The sequence below is a fragment of the Mytilus galloprovincialis genome, chromosome 10 (genome assembly GCF_965363235.1).
Source record: "Mytilus galloprovincialis chromosome 10, xbMytGall1.hap1.1, whole genome shotgun sequence".
Lineage (NCBI taxonomy): Eukaryota > Metazoa > Mollusca > Bivalvia > Mytilida > Mytilidae > Mytilus > Mytilus galloprovincialis.
The window spans coordinates 31,699,107-31,725,034 of NC_134847.1; the positions used below are offsets into that span (position 1 = coordinate 31,699,107).

Here is a 25,928-nt window from a genome sequence, read left to right on the forward strand (position 1 = left end):
AGGTTCTAGGGGTTGAACCCCCCTTTTTTTTCTTAACTATTATTGCATTTGAATTGGGACATATGTTGGACCCCCCTTTTTTTAAATGGCTGGATCCGCCTCTCAAGTATACGTTATGTTAAGTTTCATTGTAAATTTATTGTGTAGCATTTTAAAACAACATATTTTATACAACCTTGAAAATATATATCAAAGTTCACCAATATTTACCGCAGATAGAAAAAGGCGCGTTGTTGAAACAATCAAATGTGATTATCAAACAAGATAGGAATGTTAAAGTTAGGCTTGTTGCTAATTAGAATAAACAGGCTGGGAGTTCCGATAATAAATCTCAGACAAACGCTCCAACTAAACTGTCAACAATTGAGATTTCCTGTCGAAATAATTATCCGCTATATCAAGAAGAAATGCATGTGTTGGACGTTATAAAATGCGAGTTTCATTTTAGTATTATAATACTAGTGTAGCCAGGTGTAGGTTGAGGCTGTATAAAGAACTAGCTTTATACATTTTTTTTCTAAAACATTATTATATTACTACATATTACTTTTAACTGATTCGCTGTAATTGGTTGTTATTTTCTTTACGTCCAGTCACAAATATTTCGAACATGTTCAAGACAAGAACAGATAAATCATAAGTACAACATGTAGGTCCTTTATGCAACTGTATGGAGTTTAAACATCACGATTTTAATTGTTGTGAAATAATTCTGACTCTGACCATTTAGATATTGACAAATGTAATGTCTATCAATATTAGAATAGTATAAAGCATGACATTATTCTCATTGGAAACTTTAGAACTTAAAATTGGGAATGAAAATTGGGAATGTGTCAAAGAGACAGTAACCCGTCCAAAGAGCAGAAAACAGCACAGGGCCACCAATTGTTCGACACAGTAAGGAAATCCCACAAGTGAGGTTTTGCTTGCATCTAAACAGTATGTTTGTATCCAAGTTCAGCAAATATGAAATTTAATTTAAAAAAAAATCTCCGAAACATATAAAGGAACCAAAATAAGTAGTAAAAAAAACCCATACTAAACTAACATAGGCCAGAGAATCCCGACTTAGAATAGCCGCACAAATGCGGCATGTATATATATAATGGCAGTCAGCAGGGTTAAAGAACATCAGTTGTGCGTTTTGTTTAAATATACTTTTTCACTATTTTGGTCTTTTGGAAAATGTTGTTTGTGCTGTTTTTAGACCCTTCTACAACGAAATTTGGTTTACATGCACGAGTATAATAATTGCGGTTTTTATCCAACGCAATCATAGGTTTGAACGTAGTTTTCAATTTAGACTCGTATAAATATATATAATTATATATATAAAACTCGTCTTAACATCAACCCAACAATGTTAGATCTGTAAACGTGCTTTCGCAAATTTTTTGTTCTTCCCTCGCCGGGACACCCAATCGCCTGCACTGTTGCCGTCCTGCTAGACCTCAATTTATATACTAGTATAACTTGTATAGTGAAATCTTACCCCCCCCCCCCCTGTATACATCTATCCTATGTGGAATCAACAAACACACAGCAATATGCAAAGTAAAAAGAAGTCCGGAACCGATCTTAGAATAGGTAACACAAGAATATTTTAAGACACGTTCGAAAGGCGGCTATTGTGATTGTGTCAGCTCGACAGGGACACATTCAAATGTCTGAATGTTGCAAAACTGCACGAAAAACGTATCGCATGTAACACACCCACGAAGAGGCTGCCCAACGGAAATAAACCCTAGTACTGAAATGTTGCAAAACTACAAAAAGACAAGGAGTACACAAAACAACATTAAATACTGAGTAACAAAACACCTACAAAACAAACAACAGAAAAGTAAACAGATGAATGCATCTCTCACAAAAAATTAATTGTTTAGCTCTACCATGATTTATTCTGAAAGTTATAGATTTTTTGGGGGGAAAAAGATCGTGGATTAAGACTTGTGCCTGATCAAACATATAAATTTAAAATCAGTATTTGCTGCTTGACAGAAAATCTTGTCTGCCAGGAGTCAGAATAATGTATTCGAGTAGAAACTCTGCAATTTCGAACTTTATTCGATCGTCACTGATGAGCCTTTTGTAGACGAGACGCGCGTCTGGCTCAAATACAAAATTTAAATCCTTGTATCTACGATGAGTTTATTAGGCTTACTGTGAGTACTCTCATATTTGTACTTAGTGTCTATTTGGTTTTGTTTGGGATGTACAAGTACCCGGACACGTCCACGTGTAATTTCATGTAGTATTTGTATCTTTAATCATCTGTCGAGTTACAGACTTTCAACTGATTTTTATAGATCGTTCTTATATTGTACTATTACACCACTGTTTCATGTAAGGGAGTGGGTTGCGATCACGCAAACATGTTTGACCCCGCCACATCCAGTATGTATGTGTCTCTCCCAAATCTGGAGCCTGTAATTCAGTGGCTGTCGTTTGTTTCTGTTACATATTTGTTTTTCGTTCATTTTTTGGTACATAAATTAGGCCGTTATTTTTCTCGTTTTATATTATCATTTTGGGGTCTTTTATAGCTGACTTTGCGGTATGTTGACCTATAGTTATTAATTTCTGTGCCATTTTTGGTCGTTTGTGAAGAGTTGATGCATTGGCAATCATACCATTTCTTCTTTTTTCTATATTTGCCTTGTGAACTAGCACGCTTAATAAACTGACCCAGTGCGTCATTGTAGTACAAAGTTTTGAAAATTTTCAAACCTCATATATCAATTGCCGTCATAAGACGGCATGCTGGACTCAGTCGTATCTTGAACTGTTCGCATTCGGGATGCAATCTGGACTCAATCGGCAAAAAAACAGCAATGGTAAATCTTTATAGATCATGCCCGTTCCACATGACACTGTCCAGAAAATAGTTATCAAAGACACAAGGATTATAGTTTTTTAAGGCAGACGCGCGTTTCGTCTACATAAGACTGATCAGTGACGTTAAGTTCCAAAATAGTTATTAAGCCAAACAAGTACAAAGAAGAAGAGCATTGAGGACCAACAATTCCAAAAAGTTGTGCCAAATACGGCTAAGGTGATCAATTCCTGGGATAATGAAATTCTAAGTCACAGATCAATGTTACGATTTTGATCATCGCGATACTAGAGAATTTGTCACGACATAATAACGATTGTAATTCGACTAGACAAAATTGATTGAGACTTCCCGAATGTTAAGGGACGCACCTTACTGTCGGGGTGCTTGTCCAAACTCTCCGATCCGTAGGAGTCCGAGTGTTACGAACGTATACTACAGCGTTCAGGCAATAACAGGACATTCCATATCATTGAGGATAGTAATCCGACTTTTTAACTTTTCGAGTCTAAGCGCAGTCTGATCTCAAACGGGAGCAATAATCGCCCTGTGTAAACCCCGCTTTAAAGATCATAGAACGATTCTAGCACGCTCATGCCGTCCTAATCACGCACGTCTTACGACCTTACTACGTTCATATTACGACCATTTTTACTTATAGCCATGCTCGGGCTCATTCTCATTGTCAAATAAAGCATGTAAAAGCTCTCCAGGTTTTATTCGTCTGTATATAATTTGGACCTAATGTCGCTAGTCTCCAACAGCTCAGCCATGCTTGACACATTTGTATCATCCCACTATTAATTGTTCAATAAAATATCTTCATTTGATCTTGATAGATCAGCAATATACGTTGTGATAGGTTAATCCGACATCTCATCTGGATCAGGATTCGTATCAGAGGCCCCACTGACTCTACCTCTATCCATGTCATGCACAAATACAAAATATTGTAGATTTTGGTGGCCTGTCTGTGTTGTTATCGAGAATTTTACGTATAAATGAAAATAAGGAGGAATGGAACAGTATTTATATTGACTCCGACAACATTATATTGACGTTATTATATTACCGAGAGCGTAGTAAAATCGCCATATGAACATGGTAAGATCGTAGAATGATCGTGATAAAATCGTTCTTTAATCGCAGAAGAAACGTGCTAAGATCGTTTTTTAATCGGATAAAGTGTGATATAATCGTAGTAAGAATGTGATGAGCGTAGCAAGATCGTGATTATCGTAGTGAGGTCGCAGAACAAGCGTGGTGAAAACGGGGTATACTCTTGGCGGAATCGTTGTAGAAAAGTAAATATTAGTTAGGACTTCGATATGGGGAAAATATCACTCACCTCAAGTTCAAGAAAAACAATTTTCACTGTGTAAGTGATTCTTGATGTTGAAAGATTTCAGAAATCATGAACTAAACTTTATCTTATAAAAAATATGTTGTATGATTGCCAATGAGACAACTCTCCACAAGAGACCAAATGACATAGAAACTAACAATTATAGGTCACCGTACGGTCTTCAACAACGAGTAAAACCCATACCACATAGTCAGCTATAATAGGTTCCGAAATGACAAATATAAAACAATGCAAACCTAAATTACGTACAAAAATGAACGAAAAACAAATATGTAATACATCAACAAACGACAACCACTGAATTACATGATCCTGACTTGGGACAGCTTGTTTGTAGTTCTTTTGTGTGATGAATGCAATAATATTGAAGGTCGACTTGTTACTCATTTTTTTCCTGCAGGAAATATTAATTCTCTACCGTATTATTAGAATGAAATTAAGCAAAAACTCCTAGAAAAGTTTAATAAATTAATTGAACATATGAACAATACTGCTTATGTTAAAAGAAAGATTACAATACATGTATTGCAATATAATTAAATGTGTCATGTCATGTTCAAACCGACCCGTCAGTTTCGTGCTGGCATAGACATCTTTCGTATGAGTGATATTTTTCGAGGCAATTAATAAGAACTATTACATTAGCGGATCCAGGGGGAGGGGGTCCGAGTGTTTGAACCCTCCTCTTTTTGGCTTATCAATGCATTTGAATGGGAACATATAGTTGGACCCCCCCCCCTTTTTGTCCTGAGTTGGGACCCCCCTTAAAGCTTTTAATATGGCTAGATCCGCCCCTGTATTATATGTCAGAGGAAAGACTGTGGTGCTCGCGGAGTCATATTAAGTTTTGTTGACTATTTAAATCTACATGTACATTAGCACGTAAACAAAATACAGCCCTGCTTCCCAGTTTAGTTGAATATGCCATAACATTAGTCATATAATTCAAACAAACGCGAGAAGAAAAGAGTTCTAGTATTTCACAAGCTTTTAGCATTGATTATAAATTTAATTTAAATTCCAGCAACCTTTCACGTTGAAGTCCGTGAAAGTTAGAACATACGAAAAAAAAAATCAAACGAATTTAACATTCAAACAAACTCATAAATTTGTTGCGAGTGTTTTTCTATTATATAGACTTTTTCAAATGATTAATTTAGTTTTATTTTATTTTGTGTCGTCGATTAGTTTGTTTTCCTTCAGAAGCATATTAACAATTAAAGTTAAAACAAAAATAATAATTTATAACTAATATCTACGCTTGTGTATTATGATGCGTTGTCTGTTTTCAAAGTTGGCGATTATAAATCTCTAAACTTTTATCACAAAATATTATATATTAAAGGGGCAAGTGCAATTTGAGGGATCATCGTACCAATGTGACCTCTAGCTAAAGAGAAATGTCTAATCGTTGAACTATCATTAGTTATAATGAGGTTTCCTGATACACTTGAGCCATTAAAAATCAAATACCTTGTTACTGTAGCTTACAGTACACACTCAGATGTATTAGTATCGTATTTCACTTCATTGATAAAACACAATATTTTGTAGCTTAGACGATTTATAATTACACAGTTTATATATCTCTGCAGATTATAATGTATTTATAGCACACATATGGAAACAGATACGCATACGTCAATGTGATTGCATCAACAATTTGTCAATAGTTGTATTTATGTCCTGCAATTATACTATCTAATATTTTTCGATAATTAAAATACGAATCGAATATTTCCGCTTAGCTCTCATTTAAAATTCTCCCAAACAGAGGTATGCCATGAACAAGATCAGTTTTCAAAATCTTACACTTTAAGCTAATCTAAGTCATTCCCTCTCCATTTATATCGTCAGAGCATATATTTTCATCAGCAGGACTGTTAGTTACAAATAAAGTTGAGAATTAGCCTCATCCCAGGCACAGTTGTCAAGATACTAATTTTAGATCAGTCAAATTCAATGCACCTTATGTCGATCCTCAGAAAATTATTAAAGTCATCAGTGATCATCAGTTAGTTCAAACATCACCCCTTTGATGATTATTTTAAAAATGTGTTTTTTACGGTCCCTTAATACTGTTGTTTGAGTAATAATTTTTCTATAGATATCACTTTATTACTGGATTAGATAATTGTCAGTTTACATAATAAAATAAGAACATGTATGTCATGTATTAATTAAGCTTTTAATTATGATTTATATGGTATATAATTCATATTATCTAGTCCATTGTTATAATGTTGAGGGTTTTACGTTTATAAGTCCTTAAATTCTTTATTGAAAAGCACTTTACGCCCATATGAGCCCTCAGTATGAGCCAATGGCTTAAAACATTATACATAATATATACAGTTTACATATATATAAAACAATGAAAAGACAACGACCCACAATACATAAAATGGATATAATTTTGTGTTTCCATTTTGTAAATGTTTTACCGAGCGAGTACTCTTCACCGAGGTAACATCCCTTCATGTTATTATATATTTTTTTCCGTTGTAGTTAAGAAAACAATAAATAGATTTCATTTGTCTCCCTTGTTTTTTTTAGAGAATCAGTTTCAAAATATAGTTATCTCCCATCTTAAATTTAGCCTGTTAGTCAAAGGGAGACAACTTTAATTTTCCACAAAAATTACGGAATTCCATAATATTATGGAGTTCGCTAAGTGCCCCGACTGTTAAACAACATTATAAATACCAGCCAGATTTACTTAAACATATACTATACTTGAGCCCTTGCACAGCCATGGAGAACACATACCAACTTAATATTGAATTATGGGAAATGACTTATTAGAGGTTTCTCAACATCTTACGAACGAATGAAAATTGCTCTAACTTAACGTTACTTGCCGTAACGAGAAAAGAGGGAGCATTAAAGTATAAAATAATATTGGACTATAGGCTATGTTTTTCTTCCCTTTGAAATGTCTTTTATTTAAAAGAAAAAAAAAAAAAGAATATAGACATGCTGTATTTTTTAAGACCATTTTGAGTCGTAGACATATCATATTTACTACCAGACCAATCTTTGTGATGTCTGAGGGTTTTGGCTGTTCGTCTAATGGATAGGTAGTTTCTTTCCGGGTTCATTTATCATAGGATTTTAGGCTTTCCTCTACCAGGAATAGAGCTGGACATTTAGTGGTATCGGTTCGAATTCCATGTATGTCCTCTCCGTTTTCCGTTTGTTGTCTAGACATTTGTGCGGCCTCCGGGGTGAAATGTCTTTTTTTTTATTATGCATTTTTTATATTTTTTATGACAAGCGAATCGGGTGTGTTCGTATGCTTTATTACTTTGCACTTATTGTTTTGGAAAAGGTTAACTTTCTGGTAGTACGACCAGTCACGGCCAGTCTGGGAAACTGGATAGTCAAATGCTCACATTAAATCTGTACCGATACAATGTGTTATTGCGAACCCAATTGTACCTTTCCAAAGATTCACCTGATAGTTACCTGTCCATTTAAACTTTTGGCAGTTAGTTCATTTTCCCCATTGAACAAATACAACATATATTGTCCTATGTTTAGTTTATTCACTTGGACTTTAAATTTCTTCTAATAAAAATCTATCACTCATTGATCCATCTACCTGAGCAAAAAAATTATCTGCAAAATTGATGGAAATAACATGTTTACTATTAATTAAAAAGGGCATAGCAGTGAATGTAAACACTACTTCAAACATTATTTAAAGCTGATTTCAGAAAAAATCAACATTACTCCTTTTCCAAAAAAAACAAATTGACAAAAAAAAACCTAAAAATGGTGATGTTTATATAATTATACCTTCTGAAAAGTATTCTATAACTAAACAAAAACTAAGAAATGCAAATTTTAAAAGGAACAATAATTGTTTTTTCAAAAATATTTTTTTTTATGATTAGATTAGTATTTATTTTGAATAGATTGAAAAATATATTATTAATGTTGAATAAACACAAAAATCATATTATTATGCAGATATTTTTTTTATTCAAGTAGATTAATCATTGAGTGATAGATTTCTCTTAAAAAAAAAATTAAATATCCCAGTGAATAAAACTAAACAGAGAACAGTCTACCTGTTGTATTTGTTCAATGGGACAAATGAACTGCCAAAAGTAGAAATGGACAGGTAGCTATCAGGTGAATCTATGGAAAGGTATTATTGGGTTCGCAATAAATGTCTTCCTTTTACAACATAACCCATGGTGGTGCTCCTACAATAGGAGGAAGATACATAACATACATACATACCAAATGTAAAATAAATATTATGAAAATATATTTTTAATTCTTTATTATTTCCCAGGTGAGAAGCTTAATTTTATTATATTTTCATCTTTAAAGAAATTTTTAATTTCTTCTAAACTTCTTGGATATTTTTTAATCTTTAGTTAATTTTAATTGATTAATTTAACTGGTTACATCTTTGTTTGTTTTAATATTTTAATAATGAATTTCACTATTATTTTTAAACATATATTTTTTTTAAGTTTTTGCAATGCTCCACTTTGAACTATCGGTAGAAAGTATTAGTTTTATTGATTAGTGTATTATTGTTTATCTCACGAAATGTATAGGAATGTACGAATAACACGTGTCTTCAGAGAACAAAGGAATTCACGTGATACCTCGATATAGAGCTGTGCTATAGTAGAAAATACATTCTTTATTACATTTATATTATTGTTATTAGATTAGTTTTTATATATTTTTATGTAGCCCTATACCCATTTATTAGTTATCATTTTGTATTATTTTCTTATCTCATGTTTCCCTTATTGACCCTCAAATTCATTACGAATTGGTATCAATGAAGAGTTTTCCAGATAAGAATAGAATACCGTAAATGTTCTTATGTACGTTCTGAAAACAAAAACCTATTTTATTTAAGAATATTACATATATTGTTTATGAACAGAAAGTTTAGTTAATTTAATAAATGTAATGACAAGTTATTTCAATTAATTCATGAAGTTCATTCAATGGATAAACAGTATTTTAAGACCAATTTAAATGAATACTAAAGTTCAATAGGCTATTTGCCAATTCCCAAAATTGACCCTGTAATTAGAGATCCCTTTCTTAGTTGTCTCCCTTCTGGGGGACATTAATTTTTATTTACAATAGAGAGCTAACAGGAAGAGCAAATTTACCTGAGCGTAATGTAAGTAATCTATAAGGTTTTGAAATCTTGTAATTACAATAACATGTTGTTAAGCTAAATACTTTCGACATCAGAAATTGTTTTTCATGAAAAATTAGTTAAACCGCAGATACATCACTTTTAATTCATCATGCTTTGCATTGGCAAAGGCCAATTTTGTCCGGTATGGAACCAGTCTACTATTGCCAAAGGGAAGTAATTTGTTTTAAAAGTGTGTAATAACAGAATCAAATCGGTAATTGGCAAATGGACTATTGGTTCCTAGATATAACAGAGTTTAAGTAATGTAAAAAGTAAATTATTAAACAAGTACAAGCATATAGTTATCAATTATGTCATATAGTATGATAATTGTTAACCCTAATAACAGTATGCTAATTCTTAATCATTGCTGATAATCCGACATACCACATGTAAAATAAATGATGTGAAAATGTTTTTATAATTTTTCTATTTTTTCCTAGATAACAACCAGACCCGGGCAACATATACATAATAAAGTTTTGTAAGTACATTGTGAATGATCCTTCAAACCATAGAGTAACATAGATATAGGAAGATGTGGTATGGGTGTCAATGAGACAACTATCTATCCAAATAACAATTTATAAAAGTAAACTATTATAGGTCAATGTACGGCCCTATACACGGAGCCTTGGCTCACACCGAGCAACAAGCTATGAAGGGCCCGAAATTACTAGACGTGTAAAACCAACGGTCTAATCTATATAGAAAAAAACGAGAAACGAGAAACAAGTATCATACATAAACAAACGACAACTACTGTACATCAGATTCCTGACTTAGGACATTCTCCCTTTTTCTGAAATAATAGTATAACATCACAACAAAGAAAAACACACGATAAATATCAATTGGAAGGCTAAACTCAATCAAAACACGTATAAAGTACTTATAAATGCTGGCCAAGAGAGATTATCTGCAAAAGTTAATGTAACTAATTTAAAAGAGGAATATGGCTCTGAGACGATACGAGCGTTTTTATATTATCAAAATTGTAATTGATATAACTGATTAACTAATGAAATACAACCCCTAAAGAGATTAGCTGTGTATGCATCTATTTGATTAGTTTGTATCTTTAATGGCTTATAGAATTTTTTTAATCAGTACATGACAGTTTGATCTTGAAACATAAACGGGTTACCCGGTATTCATAATAGTTACTTTTTTGTAGAAATATGTTCAAGCCTTGGTTCAGTTTGTAGCTGATTTATGTTGTATGCCAAATCTTCATACAACAAGTTCCACATGTACGTGAGAAACGAAAACTGGACAACAACCTTCTCCAGGAAGATGTTTCGTTTTCAACAGAGGAGGAATGAGTACACTATTATAGCTGTTGTAATAATTGTGGCTCCAGTAAAGATTCATGCAATAACAGTATCTATCACACTGCTTCTACCAGATCATATTGTAATTAGTGTGGAAAAGATGGAACTGGAAACGGGAAAAAATGGCTTTTAAGTGCGGAGGCTGCAGCGGCCAACAAAGAGTTTATGACGAATGCGCCACGTCAATAGCAAAGCATAAGGGTTTATGTTGGGTATTTACAAATTGTTTCGAAGACACATGTAAGAAGTATTACGAGAAAACCCGGAAAAAAAGATCGGTACCTGATTCGTGCTTTGATAAAATTTGTGATCAAGGAGAAGATGAACAAAATTGTGCAAGTGATTGCTGTACAAAAAACAATATTGTGTGTGATTGAAATCTTGCAAATGGAAAATGTGTTCCAGAATGTTGCGGGAGGCCATTGTGCTGTAATTCGACTTCACAACAAACTATTTGTTTCTGTGTTTTTGTTTTAATAAGCACATTAGCAATGTATGTAACACTAAATCAATTCATATAATTTCAATATTTTCTTTTAAATCATAATTAAGTTTTTAGTTTTAGTTTTCATATATTTCAAATAAAAAAAAAGTAAAAAGCATAATTTTGTAAAAGATTCTGATTTCTTTGTATATTATTGCATGGTGCATATTTTGATAATGACAACCGTACAATATCAGGTTCTTATAATGTGTTACTGAGAAAACGTGATAGTTATATTATAGGTACTTAGTATACTGATAATAGGGAAAAGCTCCATCACACGGATACCGACTTGCCAGCAAACAATTCAAATTTTGATTTAAAATGTAACAATTAAACAACATCTTAAATTAAACTCAGACGACTATATCAAATATAAAATCAATATCTGGTCTTCAATGACTGGAATGATACTCCATCCGCGTATTGTAGCTACATCCCATGAAGGCATTTTAAAAATCTAAGAATTAAAAATTGTTACTATACGTCGGATGAGCATTGGTTGAAACAGACTAATAGATCATAATATGTATAAGATAACATGTATTCTTGAATTGATTATACATAATTCAAAACATATTTTTTAATCCAATTCCCTTTACAGCTGATCAAGACTAAAAATTCAAAGATGAATTACTATTTGTTTTTTATTCTATGTTGATCTACAGCATGTTAGGGTTATAAGATATAAGATTGCTATGCCATATTTTCGACGATTGATAAAAAATAACATAGACAGGTTAAATGAACGCACATATACAGTTCATAATATCCAGTGTAGCTGGATCTCTTCTCCCTTTCGGAGCAAATGAGATCATCCCCAGTTAGTGGTGGGGGTCGTGTTGCTCAGTCTTTATTTTTCTATGTTGTGATTTGTGTACTTTTGTTTGTCCGTTTGTCGGTTTGTCTCTTTAAACAATGGCGTTGTCAGTTTATTTTCGATTTCTGAATTTGAATGTTCCTCTGGTATTTTTTGCATCTCTTTGAAAACCATAAACAAACCCCTTGTTTCAACATACTTTAAAAAAAAAGATAAGTTGAATACTGAAACTAGGAGAATATTTATTTGATATAAGCAAAGTTACAAAAGATGCATTACATTTATTCCATAAGATTAACAAACAAACATGAGATTCCGATTCACAATATTAAAACAATACACCTTCAACCTTATTCCATGTTTTTCAAGTGATAGTAAACCCTTAGTAGACCACAATGTATTCAAGACAATTGGTTGAGCTGTCAGTTTCTCAAAGTTTTTTTTAGAAAATAACTGTGAATATTTTTTTCTGTCGTTATTATTCATTCTACATTTGTTCTAATGATATTGATCTGTTAAATACATGTATATATGTTGCATCAAGCATCACTACAACATGTACAAGGACAAACTCAGCTATAAGTCTTTTTCAGCAATTTCACATTCGAGGAATGACGATGGAATTGTGGTGACGGCAATTATAATATATCCGTCGGCACCTGTGCAATTGAAATTCCGTTACGTTAAACCAACAAAAATGATTATATATTAAAAATAAAAAATTCAAGGACCACAGATTATACAATGTAAATGACATTTTGTAAGTATATCTACTACATAAAATTGTGCTTATTTAGAAGGCAATATTATTGTAAATGATAATTTCCCTTTGAACTACATGCAATAAATTGAATGCTGTTGCTTTCAGTCTGATCAATTGTTTATTCTAAAGAGTTTCTTGAACTCCTGTCGAATTTCCGGTATTCTCCATGCATATATAAAAGGGTTGGATATGGAATTGATCAAATTTGGAATAAATAGCAAAAGTTTAATCTGCAATGCTAATGGTGCATTCGAGAACACCTCTATCCAAAACGACGCTACAAAAGGCCCTGTTAATATTATAGTTTGGAAAGCAATTATAATAGTAGTCAAAAATGCTCGGATCTCCCAAGACTTTTTCAGCTGTCTACTTGCGTCAAATGAACTGCTATTGTCAGTGGATGTAGTTAGGGGATTTCTATTACTATAGTGTTTCAAATCAATGTTCTCCTTGTCTTCATTTTGTTCTTTGATTTCAGAAGCATTACTATTTGATATGTGAGAACATTGATTTGTTTTCGACGACTGCATACAATCAGACATGATTATATCCTCTCTTACTCTTTGCTTTGGTGCAATTGTTCCTTTGAAATATATTTTCCATAAACGAAAACTTGTGATTATTGACATTATCAATAGAACAATGATTATCACAGTTATGGGTAGAAAGATAACAGTTACAAATATATAAAAGCTATCTCCAAATACGACAGGACCTGTACAGACCTGCATATACTCAGCTTTTGGAGTTAGTATCGATCCAAATAATGCAAATATGAACGAGAGGAAGATAGCTACCCCGATGTGTATAAATTTGTTCCTATTAAATCTGTCATTCTTTCCGAAGTTAAATGAGCTCACCACAAAGTACCTCTGTAAACACAGAAGGAATATCAAACAATAGTTTAATTGAATACCAAATGAAAAAAGAAAGATCTGTACTAGGCAGGATCCAATGAATTTGTGTTGTATTATAGAACTTAACGAAAAGAGTGCTGATGATATCCCAAGAATACTGTCGCTAAAAAAAAGACCTAAAATCATAAGATGATGGTACGTTTTTTTCAGAGCCTTAGAACATACTATGATATAACTGATGTCCACTAAAACTGTTAGTCCAGCTAATGCAGTAAATAAAACTGTAACTGCATGGTTGACCTTTGGAGCCAGTTGTATGTTCACTGTTGTCTGAAAAGATACGAATAATATAAGTTAGTTTATTACATAAACTGCTCATTTGTAATTGATCCCGCACAAAGCAGGTGCGCACGACTAAATAAAGGCGACAGTAGTATACCGCTGTTCGAAAGTTATCAATCAATAGAGAAAAAACAAATCCGGGTTACAAACTAAAACTGAGGGAAACGCATCAAATATAAGAAAACTACGACACAACAGAAACACGACAATAAAATGTAACACACACAGAAACGAACTATAATATAACAATGGCCATTTCCCTTACTTGGTACAGGGCATTTTAAAATAAAATAAAAAAGGTGGGTTGAACCTGTTTTTTTTGGCATGCGAAATCTTCCGCTTTAATGGCAATGTTTATTATAACATTAAAATGACAATATTACATGACAGAGAAACAAATGAATAATAGCTGCTAAAAGGTACAAGGTTAAAAATTTAATACGCCAGACGTGCGTTACGTCCAAACAAGATTAATCAGTGACGCTAAGTTTGGGAGCCAAAACAAGTACAAAGTTGGAAAGCACTGAGGACCAAAGTCCCATAAAATGTAAGAAATACGCCTGGGATAAGACCATTATTATTATTAAGAATTTAGAATAATTCATACTTTTGTGAACAGTAAATTTTATAAAATGACTATATAATTATAGATATACATGATTCAACTAAAATCTAGATTCACTTCCGTTTTCCTACTGAATGTCGGTGGTTCTCTTCGGGCACTCCGGCTTCCTCAACCAATTAAAAAATGACTATCACGAATTAGCCAATAGTGCTTAAACGTGGCATTAAACACCAATCAACCAACTAATCAATCAATACGTTTAATTGATTTCATATTTACGTTACCTTTCTTGTTACATCGATCATCTTTAATTGAAACAATTGTAGAATTTAATGACGTCATGCAATGTCAGCATTATTTATTGCATCATTTGGGATTTAGATAAGAGATATCACATGTTATCTCATAAGTAAAGATTTGAAGAAAGTTGTGTACTTTTGATGTGACGTCATCAGGTATGGTCGCCTTTTGTAATGACGTCACAATAAGAAAGTTCAGAAGAAAACAAGAAAATTTAACGTCACAGTTAAATTTCAACCAATCATTTGACGAGAACAGATTTTTCACTGGTGAGGAGAAATATTTTTCTCACACCGGTCAGGAAATGTAAAAATAGCACAAAAATTAGAAAAAAGAGATATCACATGCTATCTCATAAGTATACGATATACGTCTATTTTACGGAAAATTAATTTGTTTGTATACATTTTAGAAATGTAGGAATATTCACCGAACCGATCCTGTTGAACACAATTATACCCACTATTTTCAGCCTGGTATTTTTCGTTTTACTCATAGTAAACAGATGGGAAATAATTTCCAGGTCTATACATTATGCCAGAGTTCACATTTCCTTTATAGGGCTTGCTCAAGAAATCTATTACGTCAGGAATAGTTAATTGTCAAAAGTATTTCCTTTTTTAATAATCACGGATATGTTTCAGTTTACGATCCTGTTCTCCTGTACCAAGTCAGGAATATGACAGTTGTTGTCCATTCGTTTGATGTGTTTTGTCATTTGATTTTGCAATGTGATTATGGACTTTCCGATTGAAGTTTCCTCGGAGTTCAGTATTTTTGTGATTTTACTTTTTTCCATGATTTTCAATCAGGATTAAAAGGTGCTAATTATTATGTGTTGAGATGTGTTGATCTTTTTTCTTTTTGTTTGCTTTCTTTATGGTACATGTTTCGTCTGTAACTCTTCGATTTATGGATTTTATTGCACTCTTTATATATCTTTAAAAGAGAGACGAAAGATACCAGAGGGACAGTCAAACTCATAATTCGAAAATAAACTGACAACGCGGTGGCTAAAAAATAAAAAAAAAACAAACTTGCAAACAATAGTACACATGACACAACATATAAACTAAAGAATAAGCAACACGAACCCAACCAAACACTTGATCTAAGGTGCTCGGGAAGGGTAAGCAGATTCTGCTCCACATGTGGAACTCGTCGTGTTGATCAAAGCCCCAAACAACATCGATTATGTGTGTAAATCTCATTACATTAACTGCTTGATAAACGAATTAGGTATTGACAAATCATTTGGAAACTCAACATATACCCTAACGACACTAACCAAAGAGGAAATCCTGGATAATCATAGGTCTGTTCGGTAGGTCACATTCATGAAAGGGAAAGGGATTGTAGTTATGACGTATCAGATATCATCTGTAAAACGGTTATTCCATAATTCCATCAACCAACCCGTGATGGCGTCCGTAATTTTATGAAGGGATGATTTCAACTTCACCATTTGTAACTCTTGGTTTAATAGCTTCCTTGTTAGCAGCAACCCTCTATCAAGAAAATCATTATAGAAAATACAAGTACGGGAATATCGTATCAATTGGTAGATATATATCATGTATGGAGGTGCCGGAATGTTGCTATTTAGAAATGGAAAGTTCGCAATGAGAAAGCTGAACTCATCTCTTTTGTCGTAAAGTTTTGTTTTCAACCGACCCTCATTGTCAATTTCTAGATGTAAGTCAAGATATAAGGCCGACTTAACTGTAAATTGTTCTGTAGTAAAATTTAAAATTGAGAAAGGAAATGGTGAATATGTCAAAGCGACAACCACCCGACCATAGAGCAAACAACAGCCGAAGGCAACCAATGGGTCTTCAATGTAGCGAGAATTCCTTTTATATTGATATGTGTATATATTCTATAAACAAGGACCTCTAAAAACAACACAACAATCAGTTTAAAAAATTATTTCAGTCGGCTCTAAATAGAAACAAGAATAATTTATCAAAATGAGAAGATATAGTATAATTGTCAATGAGGCAACTCTTCACTGTAGACGTGACGTAGAGGTTAACAGCTAAAAGTGGGTACAAGTCAAATCGACGCCTTGTCAATTTTGCACATTACCGAAAAATTCAAATCAGCACCTGGTCAATTTGGCACATTACCGAAAAAGTCAAATCAGCACCTGGCCAATTTGGAACTTATAGAAAAAGTCAAATCAGCACCTGGTCAAATCGGCATCCAGTCAAATCGGCACCTTATTTAAGTCATTTTGGTATATATGATTAATCAATCTGGCATCAATTATTACTTTTACCTTTTTTCTTTCGTTTTATTTGAGGTATTGGGAAAAAAGTTTTTCTTTTTTTTTGTATATAATGTGTATCATTCTATAAAACATACAATTTCAGAGGTTAATTAAAAAGATACATTTCGTACATCGTTAAAAATTAGCACATGTAGTTACAATGTGAGCAGTTAGAATACAAAATACAAAAAAAAAGTTTCTCAATGAATTATAAATAATGTTTTGATTGGTTGTCATTTTAAAAAAAAATTAATAGAGAACTGGGCGCAGGACATTTTAGCGAAAAATTTGAACTACTAGGGGACATTTGAGTGCCAACATTAGAGTCAATTTTTGCGCCGGATTAATCCGTTCTACTGTATTTTCGATAGCCCATTTTAGAGAAAACTTACCTGGTTGACAAATACTCACTAAGCTTTTTGCAGAAGTTCAATGTAATTCAAAGGGAACATAAAATGGTCCAGAGTAAATAATGGTCCAGAGTCATTCCATGACCATTATAATGAGCAATGTTATAGTTGTCACCCAGCTATTTACGTTTTTCTTGATACTATTATCAAATTGCAAACATAAACTTGTACAAAAATACGAAGTATAGACGAATTTGCATCACAATTTAGACAAGATGAAGAGAAAGAACAGTTCCTAATGCAAATCAGTATTGTGCAGGGGTATATCTAGAGGCAATTACAGTTCTCTAGGATCTAAATTCCAGGCTAGAACGAACTTTTAACATTTATATAAATCTTTTAACATTATGTGCTGTATTTTAATGAACATCATATGTTTTATATTGTGCTGTCTTGAGTCTGTTTAAAAGTTTTTTTTTATTTATTTTACTAAGTATACTATTATGGGTTAAAAATATTAACTTTAACTCGGAAATAGATAAATTTTATATAATAAAAGAACTATGTGTTTACCGTGTAAAAACCAATCTTGAAGTGAAAATTGCAGGTACGTAATTTAACAGGTAAATGCAAGTGAGTAGGTGTCAACTGATTTTTAAATCATAAAATGTATAACTGAACTTTGGTAAACAATTTCGAAAAAGTGAAAAAGTTCTTTCTCAGTAATTAATTATTTTAAAAAAGAAATTAAAAACAATGTTAGTAAAAGTTCTAAATAAAGGTCATGAGGAAAAACTTCTTTCATTTACACAACGAACAGGTGTTCTAACTTTATTATTAAAAAAAATGATCCATTATCTTTAGACAATTATCGTTCAATATCATTATTAAATGTAGATTTGAAAATACTATCTCATGTTTAAGCACAGAGACAAAAACAACTTCTTCTTAATGAAAGAAAGATCAAACCGGATATGTAAAAAAATCGTTTGATTGGATTTGATTTACGGTAAATCCAAGATATAATGGACTATGCAGAATCAAACGGAATAGATGGAGCTATAATATTTGTTGATTTTACAAAAGCTTTTGATTCTTTGGAATGGGAATTTATGTTAAGTGTTCTAAAACATTTTGGTTTTAATGAATCATTCATATCATGGGTGGAAACATTATATAAGGGAATACAGACGTGTGTAATGAATAATGGATGGGTATCCGAAATGTTTGAAAAATCTATGTACTTTATCGGCTTTACTATTTGTTTTATCGGTCGAAATTATGGCCGAGCGATTGAGCAAACCTCAGACATTTAAGGTTTTCGTATTATTATAGATAATAAAACACATAGCATCAACATATCACAATTAGCTGATGATACAACACTGTTTTGGAGTTCAAAATCAGATATATCTACAGCTATGAATATCATTGAAACATTTGGTTCCTTCTCAGGGTTGAAGCTAAACCGTAATAAAACAGAAGGAATCTGGATTGGGGCGCTTAAAAACAGCGTAGATAAGATTGAGGGCATACGCTGGACAGACCAACCCGTCAAAGCTTTAGGCATTTATTTTGGTCATGATGAACTTCAATGTGAAAAGTTATATTTGGAACCTAAAATAGATAACATGAAATCTTTAACTAAAACATGAGAAAAAAGAAAATTAACAATGGGTGGAAAAATATTGATCATAAAATCTTTAATATTACACAAATTTACATTTTTGGCTACTTCGTGCAAAGTTCCAGATATTTACTTGAAAGAAATTGTAAGCTGCTGTTTCAAGTATATTTGAGAAGGAAAAAATGACAAAGTAAAAAGAAACACACTTATTGGCGAATACCAAAAAAGGGGGTTAAGAATGATTGATTTTGACAGTTATTTTACAGCACTGAAAGCATCATGGGTCTCCAAATTAACAACAACCAATCTGCCGAATTGGAAGATTATTCCTACCAAATATTTTACCAATCTTGGTAAAAACTTTCTTGTCTTTAAATGAATTTAGATAATATTAAATCAATAGATAGACTTGGAAAATACCCGATTTTTATTTATAAGTAATTTATAGTTGGGTTAAAACAGGAGGAGGTTTATCAACATTTTCTAATCACTTTTCTAATATTAGAAAACAGATTATTTGGGGAAATAAATCTATTAAATATCGCAACAAATGCTTTTTTTCCCGAACTGGGTTAAAAGTGGATTGGTGTATATTAACGATCGTGAAGGAAATGTATCCGAAAGTTTTATTTTAAAAAATTTGATTAATAAAACAAACTGGATTGCAGAGTTTAAGGTGTGAAAATTCTGCATCCCAAAAGAATGGATGCAAGTTTTAAAAAAGAAAACTCCGTTAAGAGTATAATCAATATATGTAAGGTTAAATTAAGATGGCAAAATAAACAAATTGAAACAAAAGATATCAACAATAAAATACTCTATAAAACTTTTATAGATTAAAAATATGCAAAGCCAATCGGTATCAACATTTGGACAAGATATTTAAAATTAGAATACGTACCACATATGTCATTTGTGTACGATTTTTTATTTAAAATTTTAATAGAAAATAAGTTAAAAATTTTCAGATGGAAACTGCTTCAGTATATTATTCGTACAAAGAAGCTATTATTAAAGTTGAAAATATCTGAGAAAGGTAAATGCAATTTTTGTTAAACAAAAATGAATTTTCAAAACATGATATTAGCAAAACATATAGTATTTGGATACAAAGTATCAGATCAAGGGTATAACGGTTTTAACCATTTCTTGACAATTTTAGGTTTTTGTATTTACGAGTCGTACTATGTATCAGAACAAAAACTGAATTTTTTTCATGTGTATGCTATGTTTATAAAGGAGCTACGAAGGTTAACAGAACAGTATATCAAAATATATTTTTCATTAAGTTAAAAAGATTAATATAATTGATATAAAAAAAATATAATGTTTATATTTTATTATATAATTCTTTGTATTTTCATGGATACTCAGAAAGTATTTCACAGGGATACTTTATTGAAGCTTGGACAATGAAGTAAAGTTGTAACAAGCAATTTGAAGAAAAAAGAATATTTATTTGTTGTAAAAAAAAAACAAAAACAAAAACAATATTTCGCTAAAATGGGCTTTGACAATTTTAATTTTCGCTAAAATAGGTTAAAAATCAGGCGCTATTACGTCTGATTTTTTCTCTCAAATGTCCTCCGCCGAGAGAACTATAACCCGTTTGTTATTTTAACCATTTTCAGGTTGTTTTTGTTTTTATATTTTATAATTGAGGAAATTTATTAAAACAAAGACATTACAGCTACTATTTAGGCCACGCACAACTGAGAGTAAAACAAATTCAATGTTTGAATTTTAAACAAAAAGCATGTGCAATTGTCATAAGAGTCCCATTGTATTATATATGTTCCGATAGGAACAGATATTATGGAATTGTTCATAGCAATATTTCCAATGGAACTTCTGTTATGCGTGACAAATAAAAGTTGACATCTCGAGTGAAAATATGTTGAAAAAAATATTGAAAAAACGGAGTCTTCATTACTTTACTTGCAAATGTAATCATTGTAATCATGGGTGCCGAAATAACTCCCGTAGGAGCTGAATTAACCAGGTCCTGATTTGACTAGATGCAGAATTGACTATACTCGGTGCCGATCCAACCACATGACGCAGTGAATTAGTCACCCTACGGCTTATGAATGTTATGCTCTACTAAACATACCAATATGAAAATGAGTATTTGTACAACGATATAAAAAGGGTTAACAATGAGAGACATTTCGGACAAACTAAATAGATTTTAATACAGTTTTAAATACATATGTTGACTGAAATGATATAAAAATGTGAAGAAATGCATTCTTTTCGCGAAATAAGGATACAGTGTACTCGTGAAGAGCACTGGGAAATATCGATCATAATAATAAGTTATAACTAAAAACTAGTACTGCAAGATTATATATACGATAAATTAGTCAAAATATTTACGTGATTGTATTGTAAAAAAATATAGTGATATATTCTGGAAATATGATTCTGTCTACAGGATTTGATAATAATAACATATTACTTATCGATATTAAAAACGGAGAGATTTGCTGTCTTTAAAACTCGTCAAAGCACGCTACATATATTTGGCCAAAAGTCAAAATCTGGTAGGTTCATCTGGTAGGTGCATCTGGTACGCACTCAAAAAAACATTTGAAACTCAAGGAACTATGAATAATTGAATACTTGAGCAGCTATGTGACCAAGAGCGACCTCAAAAGAAAGTCTAAATCCACCTTAGATGTCAACGACTATTTTTTTGTTATATATTCTGAAAATATGATTCCGTTTACAGGGTTTGATAATAATGACATATCACTTATCGATATTAAAAACGGAGAGATTTGAGGTTTTAAAAACTCGTCAAAGCACGCTACATGCATCTTGTGCAAAGTCAAAATCTGGAAGTTTCATCTGGTACTCACTTATCAAAACATTTGAAACTCATGGAATTATGAATAATTGAATACTGGAGCAGCTATGTGACCAAAAGCGACCTAAAAAAATGTCTTAACCCACCTAACATGTCAACGACTAATTTTTTGTTATTTTTGGATATTCATCTGTAATATGTTGTGGATTGGACGTAACCTCTATGGTATTACTTGTTGTTGGGTTGCTTTCTCATTGACTTACACCACTCTCATTTAATATAACATACACAAAGTAAACTTTTAGAATAGGGAAAAGGAACAAAATTGAACCAAATATATCTACGTGTAAAGAATGATATGGCCAAATTGGGTACATGAACGATATCTTGCTGTCAGGTAAATTGTTTGATAAGTTGATATCGATTAAAATATTCTAAACGATTATGAAGTTTAGGCAAATCATAATACAGGTATTCAAAATTGTGCAGTCCGGTATATCCGCGCAACGAAGACTTTTGGTTTCATCTTAAGAATTTGTGTAATGTGAGCTCGAAATCAGGGGAATCCCTGCTTTAGCGGTTTTTCAAATGTCCAGTGATAGCTTACATGCCATCTGAAAATGGATAATTTTGAATAAAGGAAAGATGTTATACTACGAAATATAGTTCAGTATAAACCAAAAATGATGGCCAGGATGCAAATCAACATTTATGTCATTTTAATCAAATTTGACTTAAAATTAAACCAATTTTTAGTCTTTTTTTATGGAAAATTGCTAAATATTGTTAATCAATGGGCTTGCAATTATAAATTTATGCTTGGACTTATGATTTTTTTTTTCTGTACCTTTGAAAGACTAAAACAATTACAAGAACGATACTATTTGTGTACATTGCTGATATCTCGAAATCAGGTAATGCGCGATATCTCCGGCCGCACGAGTACTGGGGACTCCACTGTTGTTTCAATTGTTTTATTGTTTTAAAGTAAGGCCATGTATACAGTGAATGTTTATATACTGTATTTCAAAGAAATTACTCAAATGTATTTCTAGTCATATTGTATTGATTATGAGAGCGATCGTGTGTAATTTTCTTAGTATGACTCCTGAAACTTTATCATAAACGGTCGCTCATTATCTTTTGATAAATGTACGATGTGTGCAAGGGGAATACAAACAATGTATATTCATAAAGTGTTCTAAAACCTTTTAACTGTTTCTACTTACATTCATTGTTTTCCTACATTTAAAAGGTCTCACTTATGATTTGGCCTGAAATTAAAAAAAAAGAAAAACACTAATATATAGAGTTATCTCATGGATTTCATTCTTATACATTTTCATAATTCTCTAAATTTCCAACTTATCATTTTGTCACAGAAGTTTTATTCGTTAAGATTAGTATATATTAATATAATTATGTATATATAAGAATATACCATTAACTATTTTCTAGTATTGTTTAAAACATCTCTCCAATGGTGTTTTGTGTTTTGTAGGGTTGATGTGAAGCTATATGATTAATTTGTATTTGTATTTGTTTATGAATTAATTTGCAATAAGAGATGCACAATAACCTATAAAGGAAATACTGATAACTTGTAGGTATTCATTTTTCCAAACTGAACCTAAAATCTCTCAAATAAAATTGACGGCTTTATGATTAATATTTTTTAAATAAGATGTAAAATTTCCGGTCATAACATCTGTCCTTCCATGAATTTTGTGTTGATTAATCCTATTATCAATTCATTCGGAATAGAATAAAAATGAAGATGTATTTTAAAAGTAAAAGTAAAATCCAAACATTATTCAAACAATGGACAACAAGTATAGCCAGAGCCTGGCAAGGAATCATAACTTTGGATGAGGGATATACATTACTTTATTCAAAATAGTTTGAACATTTTGAAACATCAAGTTTTAATGACATACAATCCATATCTTTATGCTGGTACCAAAGTATTGGCTTATTGGCCGTTTAAACGCTCGCGGACTAACATCAAACCTGCACAAGTATCGACCTAGTGGTAATTATACCATTAACGATACCAATGTTTCTGCACCAGATGCGTATTTCGACAATAAAGGTCTCTTCAGTGATACTTAAAGTATTTGAAAATCCAAAGAACATCGTTTCATAGACTAAAAGAAAAGCAATATACAACAATAAGACATCAATCCAAAAACAAAAATAACTACTAAATGGTAGATATTTAGTCTAAAACAATAGACGAAAATCGGAATTCATATTACAGAAAATGTAACTTAACAAAAACTTAACACGAACCGGACAAAATACCGGAGGGAATCCAATATGTGCATCATGGTTGGTAAGCCAATGCTGCAAAATACCTTTAGGTTATACAAGCAACATATTGTGGGTAGGAAATGCTAATTGTTAACAGCCAAAATTATACAATGTCAAAAAATAGAATAATGATACAATAAAACAAATCTCACCTTTGACTTGGTTATGGATCAAGCGCTCTATGAGGTTTAGTTTAAATAACGTTGAATATTTATATGAAATAACTGCATTTACTGACCAATAGATATATCTGTTGTCTAAATGTAGGCGAACAGGTGACTCTACTTAGTATATCTCATTAACGATTGATTTCAAAACAAATTGATGCAGCTGTTCCTTTCTTCGTATATCACGATAGAATCTCTCATACAATGCAAACAATGGTCGATTAACTAAACAATTGTTTAGCCCTGCCACATTTCACACACCTGTAAAAAGTCAACAATGTCGCTTTTTGATTATCCTAAAAATGGAAATAACACTATATACATTTTGTCTGAAAAGATATTCTTGATTAATTTTATTTTAATTAGGAACGGGTTAATCCAAAGATTTGGAAGTCAAAAATGTATAAGTACTAAAATAAACGAGGGACTTAATAACCAAATGGCACTGCAAGGGATATCCAAATGCCATTAAAATAAATTTATCGGAGAAATCGTTAAATCTAGTTAGTTTGGGGTTTTTAGTTTGGATAAATTAGAAATCTATCAACAGTGTATTTAGAAGAAAGATGTGTTATAAATGATATCATTTACAAAAAAAACCAACTAGTTTTACGTTAGAAACTAGCTGTCCAACAAGCAGCAATATCGATCTCTGCTGAAAAATGAAAATACACACGGTATAAATTTTCTGCGTCTGTTGCACATGGCTGGATTAACTTTTATGTGAAACGTTCAAATAAAAAAAATTAAAGCCTAGGGTGTTTAAATATTTGAAAACTTGAGATGTTTTCTTTTACAAAACGGAAAATAAGAGATAACTTTATAAATAGTATTAATTAATGACCAACAGGACCTAAAAAATAGCCAAATCCTTCTAAGTTCAACAATTGTATGAGGGTGTAGAACCCTTAGTTTCTTTATAATTTCAAAGTTTATAAACGGACAATATCATATAGGTTTGTTATAAATCATGTATCAACGTACTGACTACTTAGCTGATGATACCCTCGGGGACTGATATTCCACCAGCAGAGATATCGACCTAGTGTTGTAAAAAAATGAAACCAACACGTGAGCGCTTTTCTGGATTTAACTTCATCAGGAACGCTCAAAGCCGAATATTTAATTGCCAAGACTGTTTTGAAGAGCTATATGGAAAAGGACCTAAAATAACAAAATCCTTGTAAGGTCAACTTTGCTTGAGGGTGTTGAAACCTTAGTTTCTTTATAACTTTAAAATTTATAAACGGACAATTTCATCAAGATTGTTTTTTTTTTAAATCATGTTAGTACCGAAAAACTAACTACTGAGTTGATGATACCCTCGTGGACTTATGGTCCACCAGCAGAGGTATCGACTCAGTGCTGTAAAAAAATGAAACCAACACTTTATAAATTTCAAGCGTCCGACGCGCTTTTCTTGATTTACCTTCATTAGGAATCCTCAAAGCCGAATATTTGAAAGCCAAGAATGTTTTCTAACCAAAACAGTTGAAGAGCTATATGACCAAAAAGACCCAAAAAATAGGTTA

The 25,928-nt window shown here is 32.0% G+C and overlaps 1 protein-coding gene across 3 annotated transcripts; it reads right to left on the bottom strand.

Annotated features, from left to right (window-relative positions):
- Positions 1-11,921: 11,921 nt before the first annotated feature.
- Positions 11,922-24,683, bottom strand: LOC143047380 (uncharacterized). Of its 3 annotated transcripts, XR_012969535.1 has the most exons (4): positions 24,382-24,683; positions 23,146-23,190; positions 16,144-16,363; positions 13,834-13,978 (listed from the first exon to the last, which is right to left on the bottom strand). XR_012969535.1 is itself a non-coding variant. In XM_076220409.1 (3 exons), exons 2-3 carry the CDS (start codon positions 23,149-23,151, stop codon positions 12,902-12,904), a joined length of 1,083 nt encoding a protein of 360 aa, XP_076076524.1. In that variant the 5' UTR covers positions 23,152-23,190; positions 24,468-24,683; the 3' UTR covers positions 11,922-12,901. The 3 variants fall into 3 exon arrangements, 2 of the variants coding, with proteins under 2 accessions (XP_076076524.1, XP_076076523.1); XM_076220409.1 differs by lacking the exon at positions 16,144-16,363 and having other exon boundaries at positions 11,922-13,978; positions 24,468-24,683; XM_076220408.1 differs by lacking the exon at positions 16,144-16,363 and having other exon boundaries at positions 11,923-13,978.
- Positions 24,684-25,928: the final 1,245 nt, after the last annotated feature.